The 17774-nt window shown below is 42.0% G+C and overlaps 1 protein-coding gene across 4 annotated transcripts in view; it reads left to right on the top strand.

Annotated features, from left to right (window-relative positions):
- LOC137623234 (zinc finger-containing ubiquitin peptidase 1-like) overlaps positions 1-17774 on the top strand; it is a 99242-nt gene that overhangs the window by 46572 nt on the left and 34896 nt on the right. For 3 of the 4 annotated variants that reach the window (XR_011040573.1, XM_068353971.1, XM_068353969.1), the window contains exons 4-6: positions 92-198; positions 354-522; positions 14097-14220. Coding sequence is in view for 3 of the 4 variants with exons in the window: in XM_068353971.1 (XP_068210072.1) it covers positions 92-198; positions 354-522; positions 14097-14220 (400 nt within the window). In the remaining variant the exon portion in view is untranslated. The remainder of the gene's footprint in view (positions 1-91; positions 199-353; positions 523-14096; positions 14221-17774) is intronic. The other variant, XM_068353970.1, reaches the window with a different exon arrangement.

Raw genomic sequence — 17774 nt, 5'->3', positions numbered from 1 at the left:
AAAGACTGTGAACTTTCAATTTTTTTTATCTCCTGCAAAATTTTTTTTCTTTTTTTATTAATCTCTGGGTTTGTACTTTCTATCTCTCCAGTTACTCCAGAAGAGGGTGGATGGGAGAGGAGATTGGTAACTGACTTAGAGAAACAAGAGAAAGAAGTCCAAAAGATGAGAGAACAGCAAGAGTTCTCACTACTGAGGGTATGATGCTAGGAAGCAGAATAACACAATTATTATAAGGGATATGATAAGCATATACTGTGTATATATTTGTATTTATGTGCATGCATTATACTCCCATGGTAATCATAAAGTGTCAACTGTAATTCGTTGGACTTTAGGAAATCTATTTACAGGCTCAGTATGGGATGGACAACGAAGGAAATTTCTCACAGCAGTCCCTGACAAACATGCAGAGAGCAGTTTATGCCGGTGAGATGACTGTAGCAGATTATTATGAGAGACAGATAGAACTTAAAATTGCTGAAAAGAATGGAATTGATGATAGCAGATCATGTACAAAAGGTAAGAGGTGTTCTGTTGTAATCTAATCTCTTGATAAACTGGTTATTGAGAAAATTGCAGGAAAATTTGATAACCAAATAATTTTTCAATATTAAACTTACCCGATAATCATGTAGCTGTCAACTCCGTTGCCCGACAGAATTCTATGGAGGGATACGCCAGCTATCACAATACTAGAAGGGGGTGTATTTACCAGCGCCACCTGTGGCCAGGTACTCAAGTACTTCTTGTTGACACCTCCTCAATTATTCCTCTGTCGTGCTTCCGGCAAGACGTTCTGGGATACGCTTATGTTCTTGGAGTATTTTCACGACTTTGGTGAAGTATTTCTCTTTGATTTCGGCTGTCGCTTTACTGGAAACTTCTATATTAGCTTAGTTAGCTTTTGGAATTAATTTGATTAATTTTGGTGACGAGAGAGTATGAACTCTCGTTCACTTTTCAATGGCCGACCCTTCCCTTAGACGGAAGTGTTGGTGTCTAAGAGAGTATAGACTCTCTTTCTTAATTTTGCTTTACAAAAGTTATAGATTTATTTTATATCTCTCCGCCTCTTATAGGCCTCTTCGATTAACTTCCTTTTATTATAAACTCATTAAAATTAATTTTTATATTTGTTTATATTCGACCTTCCTAATAGTAGGCGGTCTTTTACCGAAGTTAATAAACTTTGAGCCCGTCATTTCGGTTTTACCTGTTAACATATTATGCTATTTCCGCCACAGAGTTTGAAAGATTTTCTTTGACAGTCTCGTACTGTTTTCAAAGCTGAACTAACGTTTTGTTTTGTCTCTGCAGTTGTTGACGTTCAGAACGTTCAACTTGCACTCTATCGTTACGATAGAGTAAGAATGTTCACGGTTTCACGTTGCAGTAAGAGTAACCGTGTCTAGCGTTTTGTTCATTCTTTCTTAACTTAATGGTTTTGATCCTAATAAAGGAACTTTTCAGTTTTTTTCCTTTAACAATATGTTTTAACGATATATATGATTGGGCTCTTCTCTCAGGTTCTAAGTCAAGAGAGAGAGAGAGAGAGAGAGAGAGATAGAGACGGAGGGAGAAAGAGGATAAACGTTTCATTCAAGCCTGCCAGGCGTACGAGTAACGTCGTTATCGTTTTTTGCTCTTCTCCCTAGTCTCTTTAGGGGAAGAAACTAAACGTTTCTAGAGTGATCTAGTGTTTAGTCTCTTTCCAACCACTGAATTATCTTTCATTAGATTTTTCTGTTACATTGTAATTCTGTTTTCGCAATTACTAACTTTGAGAAAGGATAGAATTGCGTATTTCAGGTACAAACCACTTAAAGTTTCGAGTTCAGTGAAATAAGTGCAAACAGAAATCAAAGTGATAAGTGATTAGTGCGTGAGGGTACTTTTGTGCGCGCCAGTCGTCCTCCCAGTCCGGGACCTCTTGCAAGCTCCCAAGCCCAGGGGAGAAGCAATGTCGAAGGGCATAAGGGTTCAGCAGGCCTTGATCGGCGCACAGAAGTATTCTCGGTGGTTGTGGGCGTGTCTTACCGAGACCGTCACTCCCACCCGCAGACGATTGAGCCCTTCTTTTGCTCGTCTGCAGAAGAGATTAGGGGAGAAAATAAAGGCAGAGTAACGCTGGTCTCAGGTCTCAAGACTTCTTAAACGTTAAGTCCAGACCTATGCCAGACGTACGAAGTTAAAGTTCACAACCCGAATGCAGTCATTGGGTTAGCTCTGACTCTCCTCAGTCATCAGTTGATTACACTCCGCCTAAGAGGAGTAAGGTTCTGCCACAACAGATCTCTGCTGTTAAGGCTTTACCTCAGCAGAACTTAGTGTCTGCCGACCCCAAGTTAACTCTACTGCAGTCCATACAGTCACAACTTTCGGTCTTGATGCGTGAGTGTCGGGCTGAGAGTGTTGCACCTCCTCCTCCGCCTACACTCCCTCCACCTGTTCTCGCTCCGCCTGTGCTCGCCCAGCCTGCACCTGCTCCGCCTGTGCTCGCCCAGCCTGCACCTGCTCCGCCTGGTCGCAGCACCATCTGCCAGGCGTACGATGTTGTGAACTCTACTACAGTCCATGCAAGCACAGCTTTCGGACTTGATGAGTGAGTGTCGGGCTGAGAGTGTTGCTCCTCCGCCTCCGCCTACACTCCCTCCTCCTACACTCGCTCCGCCTGATCACAGTACCATCTGCCAGGCGTACGATGTTGTGGACTCTACTACAGTCCATGCAAGCACAGCTTTCGGACTTGATGAGTGAGTGTCGGGCTGAGAGTGTTGCTCCTCCGCCTCCGCCTACACTCCCTCCTCCTACACTCGCTCCGCCTGATCACAGTACCATCTGCCAGGCGTATGATGTTGTGGACTCTACTACACTCCCTGCAAGCACAGCTTTCGGACTTGATGCGTGAGTGTCGGGCTGAGAGTGTTGCTCCTCCGCCTCCGCCTACACTCCCTCCACCTACACTCGCTCCGCCTGATCGCAGTACCACCTGCCAGCAGTTCCACCTGCCAGGCGTACGATGTTGAGACACGTGCTGAGTTTGCTGTTCCCTGTGGTGTTCAGCCTCCGCCTTTCTTAAGGCAACCTTTACATTGGGATCAGGAGGATTATACCTCTCTTCCTCCGCCTCCACTTGCTGCTCCACCAGTGATGCAACACTCGGTTGAGGTACAACAACCTCTCCCGTCCATGAGTCAGTTTCCTCAGCTCTTGCTGCAGCGAGCTCAACCCTCCATAAGGCAAGCACCACAACACCTTAGCCTTGCGCTTCAGGAGCCTCAGCTTGCGAGACATTTACCTTGTTCTGCGCAGCCTCTTCCTCATCGCGCTCCGCTCACACCACAGGAACTGGAACTTGCTACTCCGCTTCCGCCAACCGCTCAGCAAGCGCAACCCTTGGGTTCAACCACTCATGCTAGGAGTCAGCCTCCTCCACCCATGCGCCTTCCTTCTGCTTGTCTTTTATTCAGCCTTTGCAGACTGAGCCTCAGGTGTTCCCTCATCGGAGTCTTGAAGAGGAAACCACACTATTGTTGTTCCAGCTCGTTCTGACTCTGCTGTTCAGCATACCATGGTTTAAACCCCATGCAAGCATGCATAAAGCACTCTAGCACTGGTCATGGAATTTCTGAGAAATGTTAAACGCCATGCACACGCTCTGCTTTCCTTTCAGCAGGCTCTGCTTACAGCAGGCTCTGCTTACTACATGCTCAGCATTCAGCATGCTCTGCATTCAGCATGCTCTGCATACAACATGCTCTGCATACAGCATGCTCTGCATTCAGCATGCTCTGCATACAACATGCTCTACATACAGCATGCTCTGCATACAGCATACTCTGCATACATCATGCTCTGCATACCTTACCGCATGCTTCTCAACACATCTTGGGTTGTTGCCAACTCACTAGATTGTCAAGCAGTTTCATAACGTTGCCTTCTAGTCTGCTGCTTTGCACCAGTGAACCCTCACTCAGAGAACTTAGCTTTTCTAGGATAAGGTCCCTGTAGATGAGAAAGTTCTTTTCTCCCTCCTTCTGATATTCCCTTGAGGACTCTGTCATTTGGAGGGAGCCTTTAGCTGCATAACCTCTTATGGACTTTTATTTAAGCATAACATGCTTACAGGGAAGGTAATGGTTACACTTCAGCCGCTAATCCCGTCTGTTACCACACCTGCTCCCATAGACCTTGAGCTGTGTTGCATGACATGCAGTCCAAGCTTAGTCCTTGTTAGAGGATTTTTTGTTTACGGAGTCAATGTGTCACGGGGAAGACGTTCAACAACCAACAGAAGGGACTTGTTGTGACGCAGTGCGGCAACCTCAGCAACCCGTTAAGGAGTTGTCTGTACGACCCAGACAGTCTAGACAGATTCGGGTTGTCACTGTACTTCCTCGCTTGCCCATGATTGACAGTTTACAGACTGTGCAGCAGTATCATGATCTTGTGTCCGGCTCCGTCAGACGACTGGCTTTTAAGAGCTCCCTCAAGTCGTCGCTGTCTGGAGATTTTCAAATGGACTATGGATCTGACCAAGGAACTGGGCCTCCTGGTCAATTTTGAGGAGTCTCAGCTCGTTCCATCCCAGACCATTGTCTCCTTGGGTATGGATCTTCAGAGTCGAGCTTTTCGGACTTGTCCGTCGGCCCCAAGGATCTTCCAAGCCCTAGAATGCATCCAGAGCATGCTGAGAAGGAACCGATGCTTAGTCAGGCAGTGGATGAGTCTAACAGGGACACTTTCATCGCTGGCCCTGTTCATCGAGTTAGGGAGACTCCACCTCCGCCCCCTTCAGTATCATCTAGCTGCTCACTGGATAAAGGACATGACGCTAGAGACGGGCTCAGTTCCTGTTTCCGAAGAGATGAGGTCTACTTTAACGTGGTGGAAGAACAGCATTCTTCTCAAGGAAGATCTACCTTTGGCTGTTCAGACCTCCGACCACCGTCTCTTCTCGGACGCATCGGACACGGGCTGGGGTGCGACACTGGACGGACAGGAATGCTCGGGAACATGGAATCAGGAGCAAAGGACACTTCACATCTATTGCAAGGAGTTGTTGGCAGTTCATTTGGCCTTGATAAACTTCAAGTCCCTCCAGCTTAACAAGGTGGTGGAGGTGAACTCCGACTACACCACAGCCTTGGCTTACATCTCCAAGCAGGGAGGGACTCATTCGAGGAAGTTGTTCGAGATCGCAAGGGACCTCCTCATTTGGTCAAAAGATCGAAAGCTCACGCTGGTAACGAGGCTCATTCAGGGCGATATGAATGTCATGGCAGATCGCCTCAGCCGGAAGGGTCAGGTCTTCCCCACAGAGTGGACCCTTCACAAGAATGTTTGCAGCAGACTTTGGGCCCTGTGGGGTCAGCCAACCATAGATCTATTCGCTACCTCGATGACCAAGAGGCTCCTCTTGTATTGTTCTCCGATTCCAGACCCAGCAGCAGTTCGCGTGGATGCCTTTCTGCTGGATTGGTCCCATCTCAACCTGTATGCATTCCCGCCGTTCAAGATTGTCAACAGGGTACTTCAGAAGTTCGCCTCTCACAAAGGGACACGGCTGACGTTGGTTGCTCCCCTCTGGCCCGCGAGAGAATGGTTCACTGAGGTACTGCAATGGCTGGTCGACGTTCCCAGGACTCTTCCTCCTAGAGTGGACCTTCTGCGTCAACCTCACGTAAAGAAGGTACACCCAACCTCCACGCTCTTCGTCTGACTGCCTTCAGACTATCGAAAGACTCTCAAGAGCTAGAGGCTTTTCGAAGGAGGCAGCCAGAGCGATTGCCAGAGCAAGGACGACATCCACTCTCAGAGTCTATCAGTCTTAATGGGAAGTCTTCCGAAGCTGGTGCAAGGCCAGTGCAGTTTTCCTCAACCAGTACCAATGTAACCCAGATTGCTGACTTCCTGTTACATCTAAGGAACGTAAGATCCCTATCAGCTCCTACGATCAAGGGTTACAGAAGTTTGTTGGCAGCGGTTTTCCGCCACAGAGGCTTGGATCTTTCCTCCAACAAAGATCTACAGGACCTCCTTAGGTCTTTTGAGACCTCAAAGGAACGTCGGTTGTCCACTCCAGGCTGGAATCTAGACGTGGTCCTAAGGTTCCTAATGTCATCAGGATTTGAACCGCTCCAATCAGCCTCTTTTAAGGACCTCACATTAAAAACTCTTTTCCTCGTGTGCTTAGCAACAGGTAAAAGAGTAAGTGAGATCCACGCCTTCAGCAGGAACATAGGTTTCACATCTGAAACGGCTACATGTTCCTTGCAGCTCGGTTTTTTGGCTAAAAACGAGCTTCCTTCCCGTCCTTGGCCTAAGTCGTTCGAGATCCCAAGCCTGTCCAACATGGTGGGGAACGAACTGGAGAGAGTACTTTGCCCAGTTAGAGCTCTTAAGTACTATCTAAGAAGGTCAAAACCATTACGAGGACAATCAGAAGCCTTATGGTGTGCTATCAAGAAGCCTTCTCTACCAATGTCTAAGAACTCAGTTTCTTACTACATCAGGCTTCTGATTAGAGAAGCAAATTCTCATCTGAAGGAAGAAGACCTTGCTTTGCTGAAGGTAAGGACACATGAAGTGAGAGCTGTGGCTACTTCAGTGGCCTTCAAACAGAACCGTTCTCTGCAGAGTGTTATGGATGCAACCTATTGGAGAAACAAGTCAGTGTTCGCATCATTCTATCTCAAAGATGTCCAGTCTCTTTACGAGTACTGCTACACCCTGGGTCCATTCGTAGCAACGAATGCAGTAGTAGGCGAGGGCTCAGCCACTACATTCCCATAATCCCATAACTTTTTAACCTTTCTCTTGAATACTTTTTATGGGTTGTACGGTCGGCTAAGAAGCCTTCCACATCCTTGTTGATTTGGCGGGTGGTCAATTCTTTCTTGAGAAGCGCCAAGGTTAAAGGTTGTGATGAGGTCCTTTAGTATGGGTTGCAGCCCTGTATACTTTAGCACCTTTGAGTTGATTCAGCCTCCCAAGAGGAACGCTGCGCTCAGTAAGGAAGACGATCTTATTAAAGGCAGAGTAACGGTTCAAGTCGACTTCCTTACCAGGTACTTATTATTTCATTGTTATTGTGGATAACTGATTATATGAAATATGGGATACTTAGCTATCCTTTAATCTTGTACACTGGTTTTCACCCACCCCCCTGGGTGTGAATCAGCTACATGATTATCGGGTAAGTTTAATATTGAAAAATGTTATTTTTATTAATAAAATAAATTTTTGAATATACTTACCCGATAATCATGATTTAATCGACCCTCCCTTCCTCCCCATAGAGAACCAGTGGACCGAGGAATAATTGAGGAGGTGTCAACAAGAAGTACTTGAGTACCTGGCCACAGGTGGCGCTGGTAAATACACCCCCTTCTAGTATTGTGATAGCTGGCGTATCCCTCCATAGAATTCTGTCGGGCAACGGAGTTGACAGCTACATGATTATCGGGTAAGTATATTCAAAAATTTATTTTATTAATAAAAATAACATATTCTTGGTTCCTCTGGTTGACAAAATACTGCCATGAATCATTTTCCCAATCAAAAGTGACATTAGTTCTCAAAGCATTATAACTTTTGTGAATGAAAATACAGTTTTGAATATGTTGATAAACAAATAATTTGGGTCCTGCAGTGCACTGAAGCTTTTTTGTTTAGAGAGGGATCAGAAAAGCAATCTTCAAAATAAAGAAATTAAAGCAATGCTACTGTTACCATCTTTAATTTCTCTATGAAGAATGAAGTATAAGGGTAGTGAGTACTTGGGATGGATTTATTTTTTATTTTGGTTGGGCGAGTTGTAAGATTTAAGTATCTCTCTATTTTTATTATTTATACTACTCAATGCATTGACTTTCTTGATTATTAATAATTTTTGTGATCAGTTTTACTGTAGGACTATTATTTTGTATATTCTATATAAATTATTATATTTTTCCTAAAATCAAATTATATAATATACTATATAGCTATCTAAAATGTGTAAGTCACTATATATATTTATATATGGACACAGTACTTCTGTGTATTTTGAGTCATACTCTTTAGTTTCTTTGGTCGCTGCAACCTCACCATCCTTGTGAGCTATGGATGGGGGTTTTGGGGGAGCCTATAGGTCTATCTGCTGAATCATCAGCAGCCATTGCCTGGCCCTCCTTGGTCCTAGCTTGGGTAGGGAGGGAGCTTGGGCACTGATCATATGTATATATGGTCAGTCTCTAGGGCATTGTCCTGCTTGATAGGGCAATGTCACTTTCCCTTGCCTCTGCCATTCATGAGCAGCCTTTAAACCTTTTACAGTAATACTTTATGTACTAAAACTACTGTACTGTGTAATGTGAAAAACCATGCTATTAACAGTATTGGCTGTTTTTGCTTTATATTAGTTGATAACAGTATCAATTGTTAATTGTTCCTGCACTAACAAATCTTACGCTATTTAAAGAGAATTATCTTTTGGCGAAGTTGGAAGGTTAGCCATAAAGACTAATGTAAGGTGGCAACACTACCCAACCACTATAGTGGGGAGGGTAGGGGTGGCTAGGGGTTACCCCACCTCCTATATCTACTCGCATATTGGTGAACTACGCCACTTTTTTCTTTTGGCTGGTAGAGATCGAACGTGTCCACTCTCTCCCTCTTAAGGCTTGGCCATAAGACCGTTGCTTTACTCTGAATTCTTTCTTTTTTTTCAGATGTGACTGTTTCTTTGATGCTCTTCATGCGTACCTGCCCTGGTCCTGAAGGTCATTCTTGCGGCACCTCGTGGAGACCAGTTATCAATCTCTCGTCTTGAACAAGTTTGTCTTACAAACTTTGTTCAAGATGGAGACGGCAGACACGGTCATCCAGGTAGTAAGACCAAAGGACTTCATGAGCACACTGGATCTCCAAGACGCATACTTTCAGATGCCATTTCATCTGTCTTCAAGGAAGTATATCAGATTCATTCACTAGAACAGGCCTTGTGTTTCGGCCTCTCAACCTCTCAACAATACCTCTGGTCTAAACAAGGGGGTTTGCCCTACTGTCATCTTGGGCTCACAAGAACGTCATTTGTCTCTTAAGGTATCTCAACAATTGGCTGACTTTAGCAGACTCGGTGACAACCCTTCTTCATCAATGAGACAGACTTCTCGAGTTTTGTTTAGGGATCATGAACGATCTCAAGAAGTCATCACTGCACCCCTCTTAGAGACTGGTTTACCTAGACACCAACCTCCAAAAGGTCTTTCAATCATACGGCATAGTACACAGGCTGAAGGAAGTGGCAAGTCCCTTCCTTAGACGAGAGGATCTTCCACCCCGACAATGGTTGTGCCTTCTCGGCCACCTGACATCCCTGATCTGTCTTCCTCCCAACAGCCGCCCCAGAATACGATCTCTCCATTAGCGGCTCAAGTCTATATGGAATCATTACTCTGGCTCCCCACACACCCTAGTCACTAAGGGACAGGACTAAGTACCGGATCTTCAATGTTGGGTGGCAGACGAAAACCTCCTCAAAGGGCTAGACCTTCTTGTCCCTCCTCTGGACTTGATGCTGTACACAGATGCATCAAAAGAAGGATGGGGTCCCATTTGCTGCCACACACGGTCTCAGGCCTCTGGTCCGAGTCCGAAAGGTACCAGCACATAAATATCATAGAGATAAGAGCAGCCTTTTTGGCTCTCCAACAGTTGTTGCAGGTCACTCTGTGGTGTTGATGAGCGACAACACTATGGTAGTGGCTTTCGTAAACAAACAGTGCAGTACATTTTCGCAGCCCCTATGCCTTCTAGTTGTAGATATGTTAAGATGGACAGAAGAACATTTGAAGTCTATCAGCTTGCTACATTCCAGGCAAGAGGAATGTGCTCGCAGAAAACATGAGCAGAGCGATTCAGATAGTGAGTTCCGAATGGTCTTTGAATCCTCTGATAGCCAACAAAGTCCTGTCTTTGTAGAGTTACCCGACTATAGGCCTGTTTATGACATCCATGAACTTCAGGTTCCCGCTATACTGCTCTCCAGTCTCGGACCCTCAGGCTCTAGGGCAAGATGCATTCCAACAATGGTGGGACAGTATCGACGGGTACGTCTTTCCCCAATTTTGTCCGATGAAAAGGTGCTCAACAACACCAAAGCATGATGATGATCGTAGCCCCACTGTGGTACCATGCAGAATGGTTCCCGGACTTTCTGCAACTCTTAGTATATCTTCCAAGAGAAGTCCCTCCATGACAAGATCTACAACCACACGTGAACATTTTCCACAAGGCAATCCCGTCTCTTACGCTTCACGCCTGGAGACTATCCAGCATCTCTCTCAGAGAGGCTTTTTGCATCAAGTTGCGAGAAGGCTGTTTGGGTACTTACGGAAATCTTCAGCCTCGGTTTACCAGGCAAAGTGGACTGTCTTTTGTGGTTGGTGTTGTGGAAGGGGTATCTCTCCCCTCCATGCCACTATTCCAACAATAGCGGAATTTCTTGTATACCTTCGGGAGGAAAAACTCCTCTCAGTCTCGGCGGTGACAGGTTATTGCTCAGCCTTAAGCGTAGCCTTTAGATTTGGAGCTTTCCTCATGCAGAGTTATGAGATCACTCGCCCCCAGTCGGAGATGAGACTCTGAACATGGTTCACATCTTGTCGTCCTTAAAGGGCCCACCCTACGAACCATTACGTCATGCAATAGACCGTATCCTTGCTTTGAAGACGGCGTTCCTACTCTCTTTAGCCTCTACGAAGAGATTTAGTGAACTTCATGGTCTGAAACAACATTGCCCATTCAAGGGGATGGGGGAGGTGACACTACTTCTCCCCTGAGTTTATTGCAGACTCAGAATACAGGGGTACTGGACCCTAGATTCGGGCCCTTTCAGATAAGTTTTTGTTCTGTAACCAATGGTCCAGATCAACTGTTACTCTATCCAGTGAAAAGTTTGAAATATTATCTTAAACACGCTGCAGCAACTAGTCCCCGACTCGCAGCCCTCTTTGTCAGTAGAGATAGAATTAAGAGGAAAGCCACCAAGAATACCATCTCTGCCTAGATTCGTAAAGTGATAGACTCGGCACTGAATCTTGATCCTCCTCCAGCTCGACAACCCAGAGGTCTCAATATCAGGGGCATTAGTATGTCCTTGTCCTTCAAACATAACTTTTCTGTAATGCAGGTATTACAAGAAAACATATTGAGATTCTTTTGGGTTACGTCTTGCAGGTAGAGGGCGGTGAAGGTCGTCTGACGCTTGTGGAAGCGTCAGACGACCTTCACCGCCCTCTACCTGCAAGACGTAACCCACAAGAATCTCAATATGTTTTCTATCGGTCATGTGGTGGCTGGACAACAAGTGGTTTGAGTACCTTGGGCTCCTTGTTAGACAAGTAGCAGATGGTTGAGGGCATTGGTTGCCTGGGTTAAGTTTGGGATAAATGAATAAGAATGATTGGCTCTTTTCTTTTTTTCATCTTCCCCTCTCTTGGGAAACAGCGCCAAGGGTCCCTCTGCAAGCTGGCCTCATCTGTCTGCAGGTAAGAACCATTTTCCTTGTGTAGCCTAGTATAGATTTTATACTTGTATTCGTCCCCAGTGCTTCCCGCGAGGTAGGCATTGGGAAATGTCTGTGTGTAAATTATGTATTCCTATTTTTAAACTCAAAATATAATTCCCTAGACATTCATATGCTACCTCTCACAACCTCACAGGTTGCTCAGGCTACTATCAATACTCCTTTTATGTATTACTTTAGCAAGGTGTCAAGGTTTTCCTCTAGCTACAGTCAAACACTGTACAGAGAAAACCCATGTCAATGACCAAGCCAGTGGTCGGACTTACCACCCTCCTAAGGGTGAGTCATCCCTATAAATAGTGTAAGGTTTATTAGTGCAGGAATAAATGAGAAGTTTTGAAGTAATTTGTATTTTTCCTAACTAATACAAACCTGTAACTATTTATGCAAATTGTCTCGCCATCACCTGTCCCTCGCTAAGTCCTGCCTGTAATAAAAAAGTGTCGTAGTTCACTGATGTGTGAGTAGATATAGGTGGCTGGGTAACTCCAAGCCACCCTCTACCCTCCCCACTATAGTGGTCGAGTAGGGTCTCCACCTCGCATTAAAAGTCTCAATGGCTAACCTTCCAGCTTCGCCGAAAGATAATTCCCATTAAATAGCTACAGGTTTGTATTAGATAGGAAAAATACAAATTACTTCCAAATTTATCATATTTACAGTAGTATGTCCTTACTCTTTAGTCTTACCCATTTTGAAATTTCTGTCATTTCTGTGGTGTTTTTAATGAGCATTTACTTTATGGACTTTATGTCCCAAAAATAAATCTCCATATGTTCTTAATTTAAATATAGTGAACTGTAGTATCATATTACTGCTGTACTATACTGCCATACTTTGGGATATTTTGGTTTCTGGAAAATTTTGTCCTGTTTTCCCAAATTACTGGAGTTATAGTTTGGCCTATTAATTTTTCACCAATTTCAGCTTTAATGGCAGAAATGAAACCAACCTGTTGCAAAATCAAGTTTGTGTAGTGTGTATTCACGGGGAGTAATACCAGTGTAAACACACTATTGGTGTATTTAGTTCATAAAATTATTATTATTACTACTACTGTATTATTACTAGCTAAGCTACAACCCAAGTTGGAAGAGCAGGATGCTGTAAGCCTTGGGCTTCAACAGGAAAAAATAGCATAGAGAAGAAAAAAAAAAGGAAATAGATAAACTACAAGAGAAGTAATGAACAATTAGAATAAAACATTTTAAGGACAGTAACAGCACTAAAATAAATCTTTCATATTTTTTGAAAAATATTATGAAATTAGAATAAAATACTGTAAATGGAATTTTGGGAACAAAAAACAAAAAATACAAACAAAAGACGTGTGAGAGTAGGTGCAACAGTTTGAATGTAGTTAGTGACAAATCTATTTTGATATTTTGGAAAGTTTTAATTTTACTTGCTTCAAGTTCTGCAAAATAAGTTACAAACTGCTTACTCATATCTTCTTTCACTGGTTGAAGTGAAGCTGTGCAGTCTGGCAGAACATAAACATAAACTAAGTTTGAAGAGGTCTTTTTTTTTTTTTTTTCACGAATCTCTTTGCTTAACTGAGTGCTGAAAAAAATCAGGGTAAATTCAATTCATCTCGTGTAAATGTTAACAAGCCACAAAACAATTTAATTTTTTGTCGATTTGGTTTTCACACTTTCAAAGAGGTTGCGAAATAGGCCAAAATATCCCAATGGTATAGTAATGCTTTCCCCATGAATGTAGTCATAAGCCTTTCACCCTTGAAGTTCAGCGTCTGGATGTATATTTGCCTTAAATATTGGAAATCTTGGCTACTACTTTCGTTAATTTCCATGGATTTTATTTTAAAATCCTGCCGTGCATGTTTTCCTGTTCTGAAATGATTTAATGTTAATTTACTGAAAATCGTGACTTGATTAATGGAATATATATATGCATATTGTATTAAGAAAGAGTAGTTTGCTGTGTGTGAGGCCTAGCAAATATAAATTGTCAGTATTTGTGATACGTCATTTACAACTGGCTAAATATATTGTATTTGAATATTCATTATTTTAGAAAAAACTCAAGTAATGTAACAAACAAGTAAGGCATACAAAACATTTTAAAAAATCCTTTCTTACTGATAAGGTCATAAATACCTTCCCCAAAACATTTAAAAGAAAACTTGAGTACATTATATATTTCAGTTTTAATAATGTATTTACACTTATATTATGGTACAAACTACTTGAATTTGAATAACCAAATTTCTCTTATGTGACCGTTCTACCCAAGTAACAAGATTCTTTATCATTAAGTTTTTTCACCTTTTTCATTAAGTTGACATGAACTTCGATCTACTCAGTGGAAATAATCACTCTTAGGTTTAGAAGTTTCTTTACGTAAGCTGTGTAGAACCTTATTTCATATCCTTTCCTAGTTTTACGATTTTTTTTCATAAAATTTTTATTCACCACTTAGCTCAAATTAATCCTTTGCAATCTTAGAACCTCCCCCCTTGTACATTCATGTCAACTATCTATTAGTTTCATTGTCTCAGGGCTTCTTGGGCCTATCAAGGCAGTGAGTGAAGGGGGCAACAATGTCCGAACTACCTACCTTTGTACCACAGTTGATCATTATGGCTCAACCTACGGAGATCGGGGCTGGGGATGTGGTTATAGGTAAGCATTTGTCGCTATTTTTTAACTTTATGTATTTATACAAAAGTACAAACTATTGTTTTGTAATTGTATTTTTGCTTTGCTCTCACTATTCTCTCTAGACATTATTTATTGCTGCTGGTCTAATATTAAGCTTCAACTTTTTACTCTTCAACATCTAGGAAATGTCAAAGTTCCTGTAGATGTCCGGGTTAGGACCAGGCTGCAAATTAAAGCAAATTAAAGCTATAGTTGTATTATTGTGGCTGTCTGGTGAGGAGGCACATATGGGTTATCAATGCTTGGCCTTACTCATGAGGCATGTACTAACTCTCAAGTCTAATTCACCTAAAACCTCTGATTGACATTCTTCCGCAGCATGTGGTGACTTTGGCTCAGATGTAGTGTATTTCTATCACTGATACCTTTACTGTATTTCACAATAGATCTCTTGAATTAATGGAGCCATGATGATTTAAGGCCAAGACCTTGCTAAATTACTATAGAGCTTCTACTTAGAACTTAACAATTGAACTATGACTGGTGTAGGGGAAAGTGTCAAGGTAATAACAGCAGCCGCATGTGGCGGAGGCTGTTTACAAGGGGATTTGATTGCCATTTTCTTCTGCCAGGAAAAGGCTTACATTCTGCCTTGAACAGACAATGAAGGCGATGTTGGAGTCGTCCAGTTTGATGAGTCTTCCCTATCATTCATTTCATGAACATAGATTACATTGTACCTGCCTCATTTTATTTGGTAGGTTTATTGTCACAGTGGCAACTTGATTTGGGTAGGGATTTATTGCTACAAAGCCATCTGCATTAGAATAACTGTAGCACTGTATATGGATGCCCTGTAGTACTGTATATGGATGCCCTTTTTTAATGAAATATGGTAGATCAGTGACCTCTCAATATATAGAATTGATTAAGTCCATGTTGTTTTTTGGAAGATTACATGGTTCTCTGTTCTTCATCATGTAGGGTGTAATTATACCTGCTCATGAACTTTGTTATGTCAGACAAGGATCTGGCAAGACTTTTTTCTGTAGAAATGGTCTCATCTTATTGAGCTATCGGCTTTACTCTGTTGAAGAGATTCACATTGCTGTTCTTTAATTGAGACTTTGCTCTTGCAGTGATTTGCTGTACTCTTGGAGAATTCCCAGAGAATAATAATTGAGACTGCTCTTGCAGTGATTTGCTGTGCTCTTGGAGAATTCCCAGAGAATAATAATTGAGACTGCTCTTGCAGTGATTTGCTGTGCTCTTGGAGAATTCCCAGAGAATAATAATTGAGACTGCTCTTGCAGTGATTTGCTGTGCTCTTGGAGAATTCCCAGAGAATAATAATTGAGACTGCTCTTGCAGTGATCTAGATGCTATCTATAGCCATTATTAATAATGTTTTATTGAAGGATTGAATTCATGAATTAATATATCAGTCTTGGATTGTCTTTTTGAGATTGGGGAAGATGCTGCTACTGCTGTTGTGATCTAATCTTTGGAATTGTAGTACTTTTCTGAAACTATCAAAACTGCAGTTTGTACAGTCATTGAAAACAGTCTAACAGTCAATCCTTTAAGATTTTGACCTATTTCTGATGTGAAAGAAACAAGACTCCCTTTTCTGAAAACTTGTTTCTGGAATGCCATGTAGTTTTAGGTTATTACCCTGTGCATACTCATATAATATCTGGGTGCATTATCCCAACTTGAATCAGGCATCACTGAGTCGACAAAAAAAAAAAAAAAAAGTTTTGAGTTGGAGCCCCTGAAGGTCTTCATATCTTTACTGTGATATACCTAATACTGTACTGTATATATCTTTTAAGAAGTTGTGTATATTTTCATGTACAGTTGTTAGGGAAAAGGTATCACAGCGGCAGTCTACCTCATCGCAAATTAAATCACCAAAGATAAGATAATTTTGATTGAGACGGGTCTGGCTTACCAAGTTGAGTGACCCGAAATATTGCCTTCAGTGCAGTTTATGATTTTATCATAAATCCTGTGCATCAAAGGAATGTTTATTTGTAACTGTATAATATCTCTGGGTAGGATTTTCAAATGTAAGGCATATAAAAAGTTATTTATGTATGAATATTCACAAGCATTCTACTATTTATCTTGGGATTAAAAAATAAGGGCTTTGGCAAATTCTTTTCAGTTTCTCATTACCTTACATCTTTTCATCTTTAAATTGTTGACTGCTATTTTCCCCTCTTATCTGAAATAGGCACAGCTATTTGTACATAACATATTATTTATAGAGTATTGCAAAAGATAGAATTCAACTTGTTAAAAAATCTAATTAAAAGACAAATAGTCATAAAAGAAGTGCTGCTTCAAAATGTTCACTCTAACCTTGCATTCCAGTTTTAGCAGTTAATGAACTGTAAACACCAATGGCTCATATATTGGTAATAAAATGCTTTGTTAAATGTTCGTTACTCATGATTGCTCTTTTTCTTTTTTAAGTGCACATTAACTACCACCAGCTAGGGAGGATTCCTTTTTCACGTCCAGTGATTGATCCGTTTTTCTTTCATCAGCTGACATCAATACTCTTCCCTCCCCCTGCAAATTGAAGATATACAGTCATTTGTACTAAACAAAGCTTTATGAAAGGTTACTGCATATTAAGTCATATCCTAGTTCATTTAAGATATGTAGTAAAAACATTACAAATAGACATTAATGATTAAAAATTCATACTGTACTTTCAGTGTTTGCTAGTCACTATTGTTTGCCAGTTTTACCCATTAACTTACTGTATATGCAACTGGTTTTTATGTCCATAATGAAATGCAAATTTCTTCAATGTTTCTAGTTCTCCATTACTTCTTATAATTCTTATTATCTATTGCATAAATGTTACCATATGTTATAGCCTATCATAGCAGTATTCTTTGTATTTAAAATGTTAATTTGTTTCTACACATTTACAAATTCTTGATCTTTAATAGGATTATGATTTCAGCAAATCTGGAACTTGGCTGTTAAAATTCATAACGAGGTATTGATAGTTACTGGTAGGTATCATGGGAGCTCCAGCCTGTCAGCACACCGAATTGTTATTTTGACTTCTGCCTCTGAGGAAGTGACTGATGTGACCCTCTCCGTCCAGGCATGGCCTACTGAAAGTGCATTTGATCGTCAATTCTCATCCTCTGCAGCTCCATCGCTGCCAGCAAAGGAAACCTTGACCTAGTAACGGGAGGAAACGTCAACACCCTCTCCTCCCTGCCCGCATCCTTCAACCTCATCCTCTTTGGTGGGGTCTCCTGTTGCTACCTGCCTTCCAAACAATAAAGAGGAGGGAGCACCTTTCATGTGGCCAGTCACTTTTACCCCTCTTGCACATAAGTGTGACAATAGTGCCTCCAGTTCTCCAGCTACATGCACTTTCGTCTCTCTAGCATCTTCATTCTTCATGCATGTGCACTGACATTCATGCGTACGATCACCCCTACACTTGCCTTCTTAGAGCGAGTGTTCCATTCTATTAAGGGCAGAGACTTGGGAGTTCTATGTAGATATTCATACGAAACAGAGTAGAGATCCACCACACA

Source organism: Palaemon carinicauda, chromosome 30 (assembly GCF_036898095.1).
Source record: "Palaemon carinicauda isolate YSFRI2023 chromosome 30, ASM3689809v2, whole genome shotgun sequence".
Classification (NCBI taxonomy): domain Eukaryota; kingdom Metazoa; phylum Arthropoda; class Malacostraca; order Decapoda; family Palaemonidae; genus Palaemon; species Palaemon carinicauda.
The sequence above is the reverse complement of the archived record's forward strand: the minus strand, read 5'-3'. Positions and strand labels throughout refer to the sequence as shown.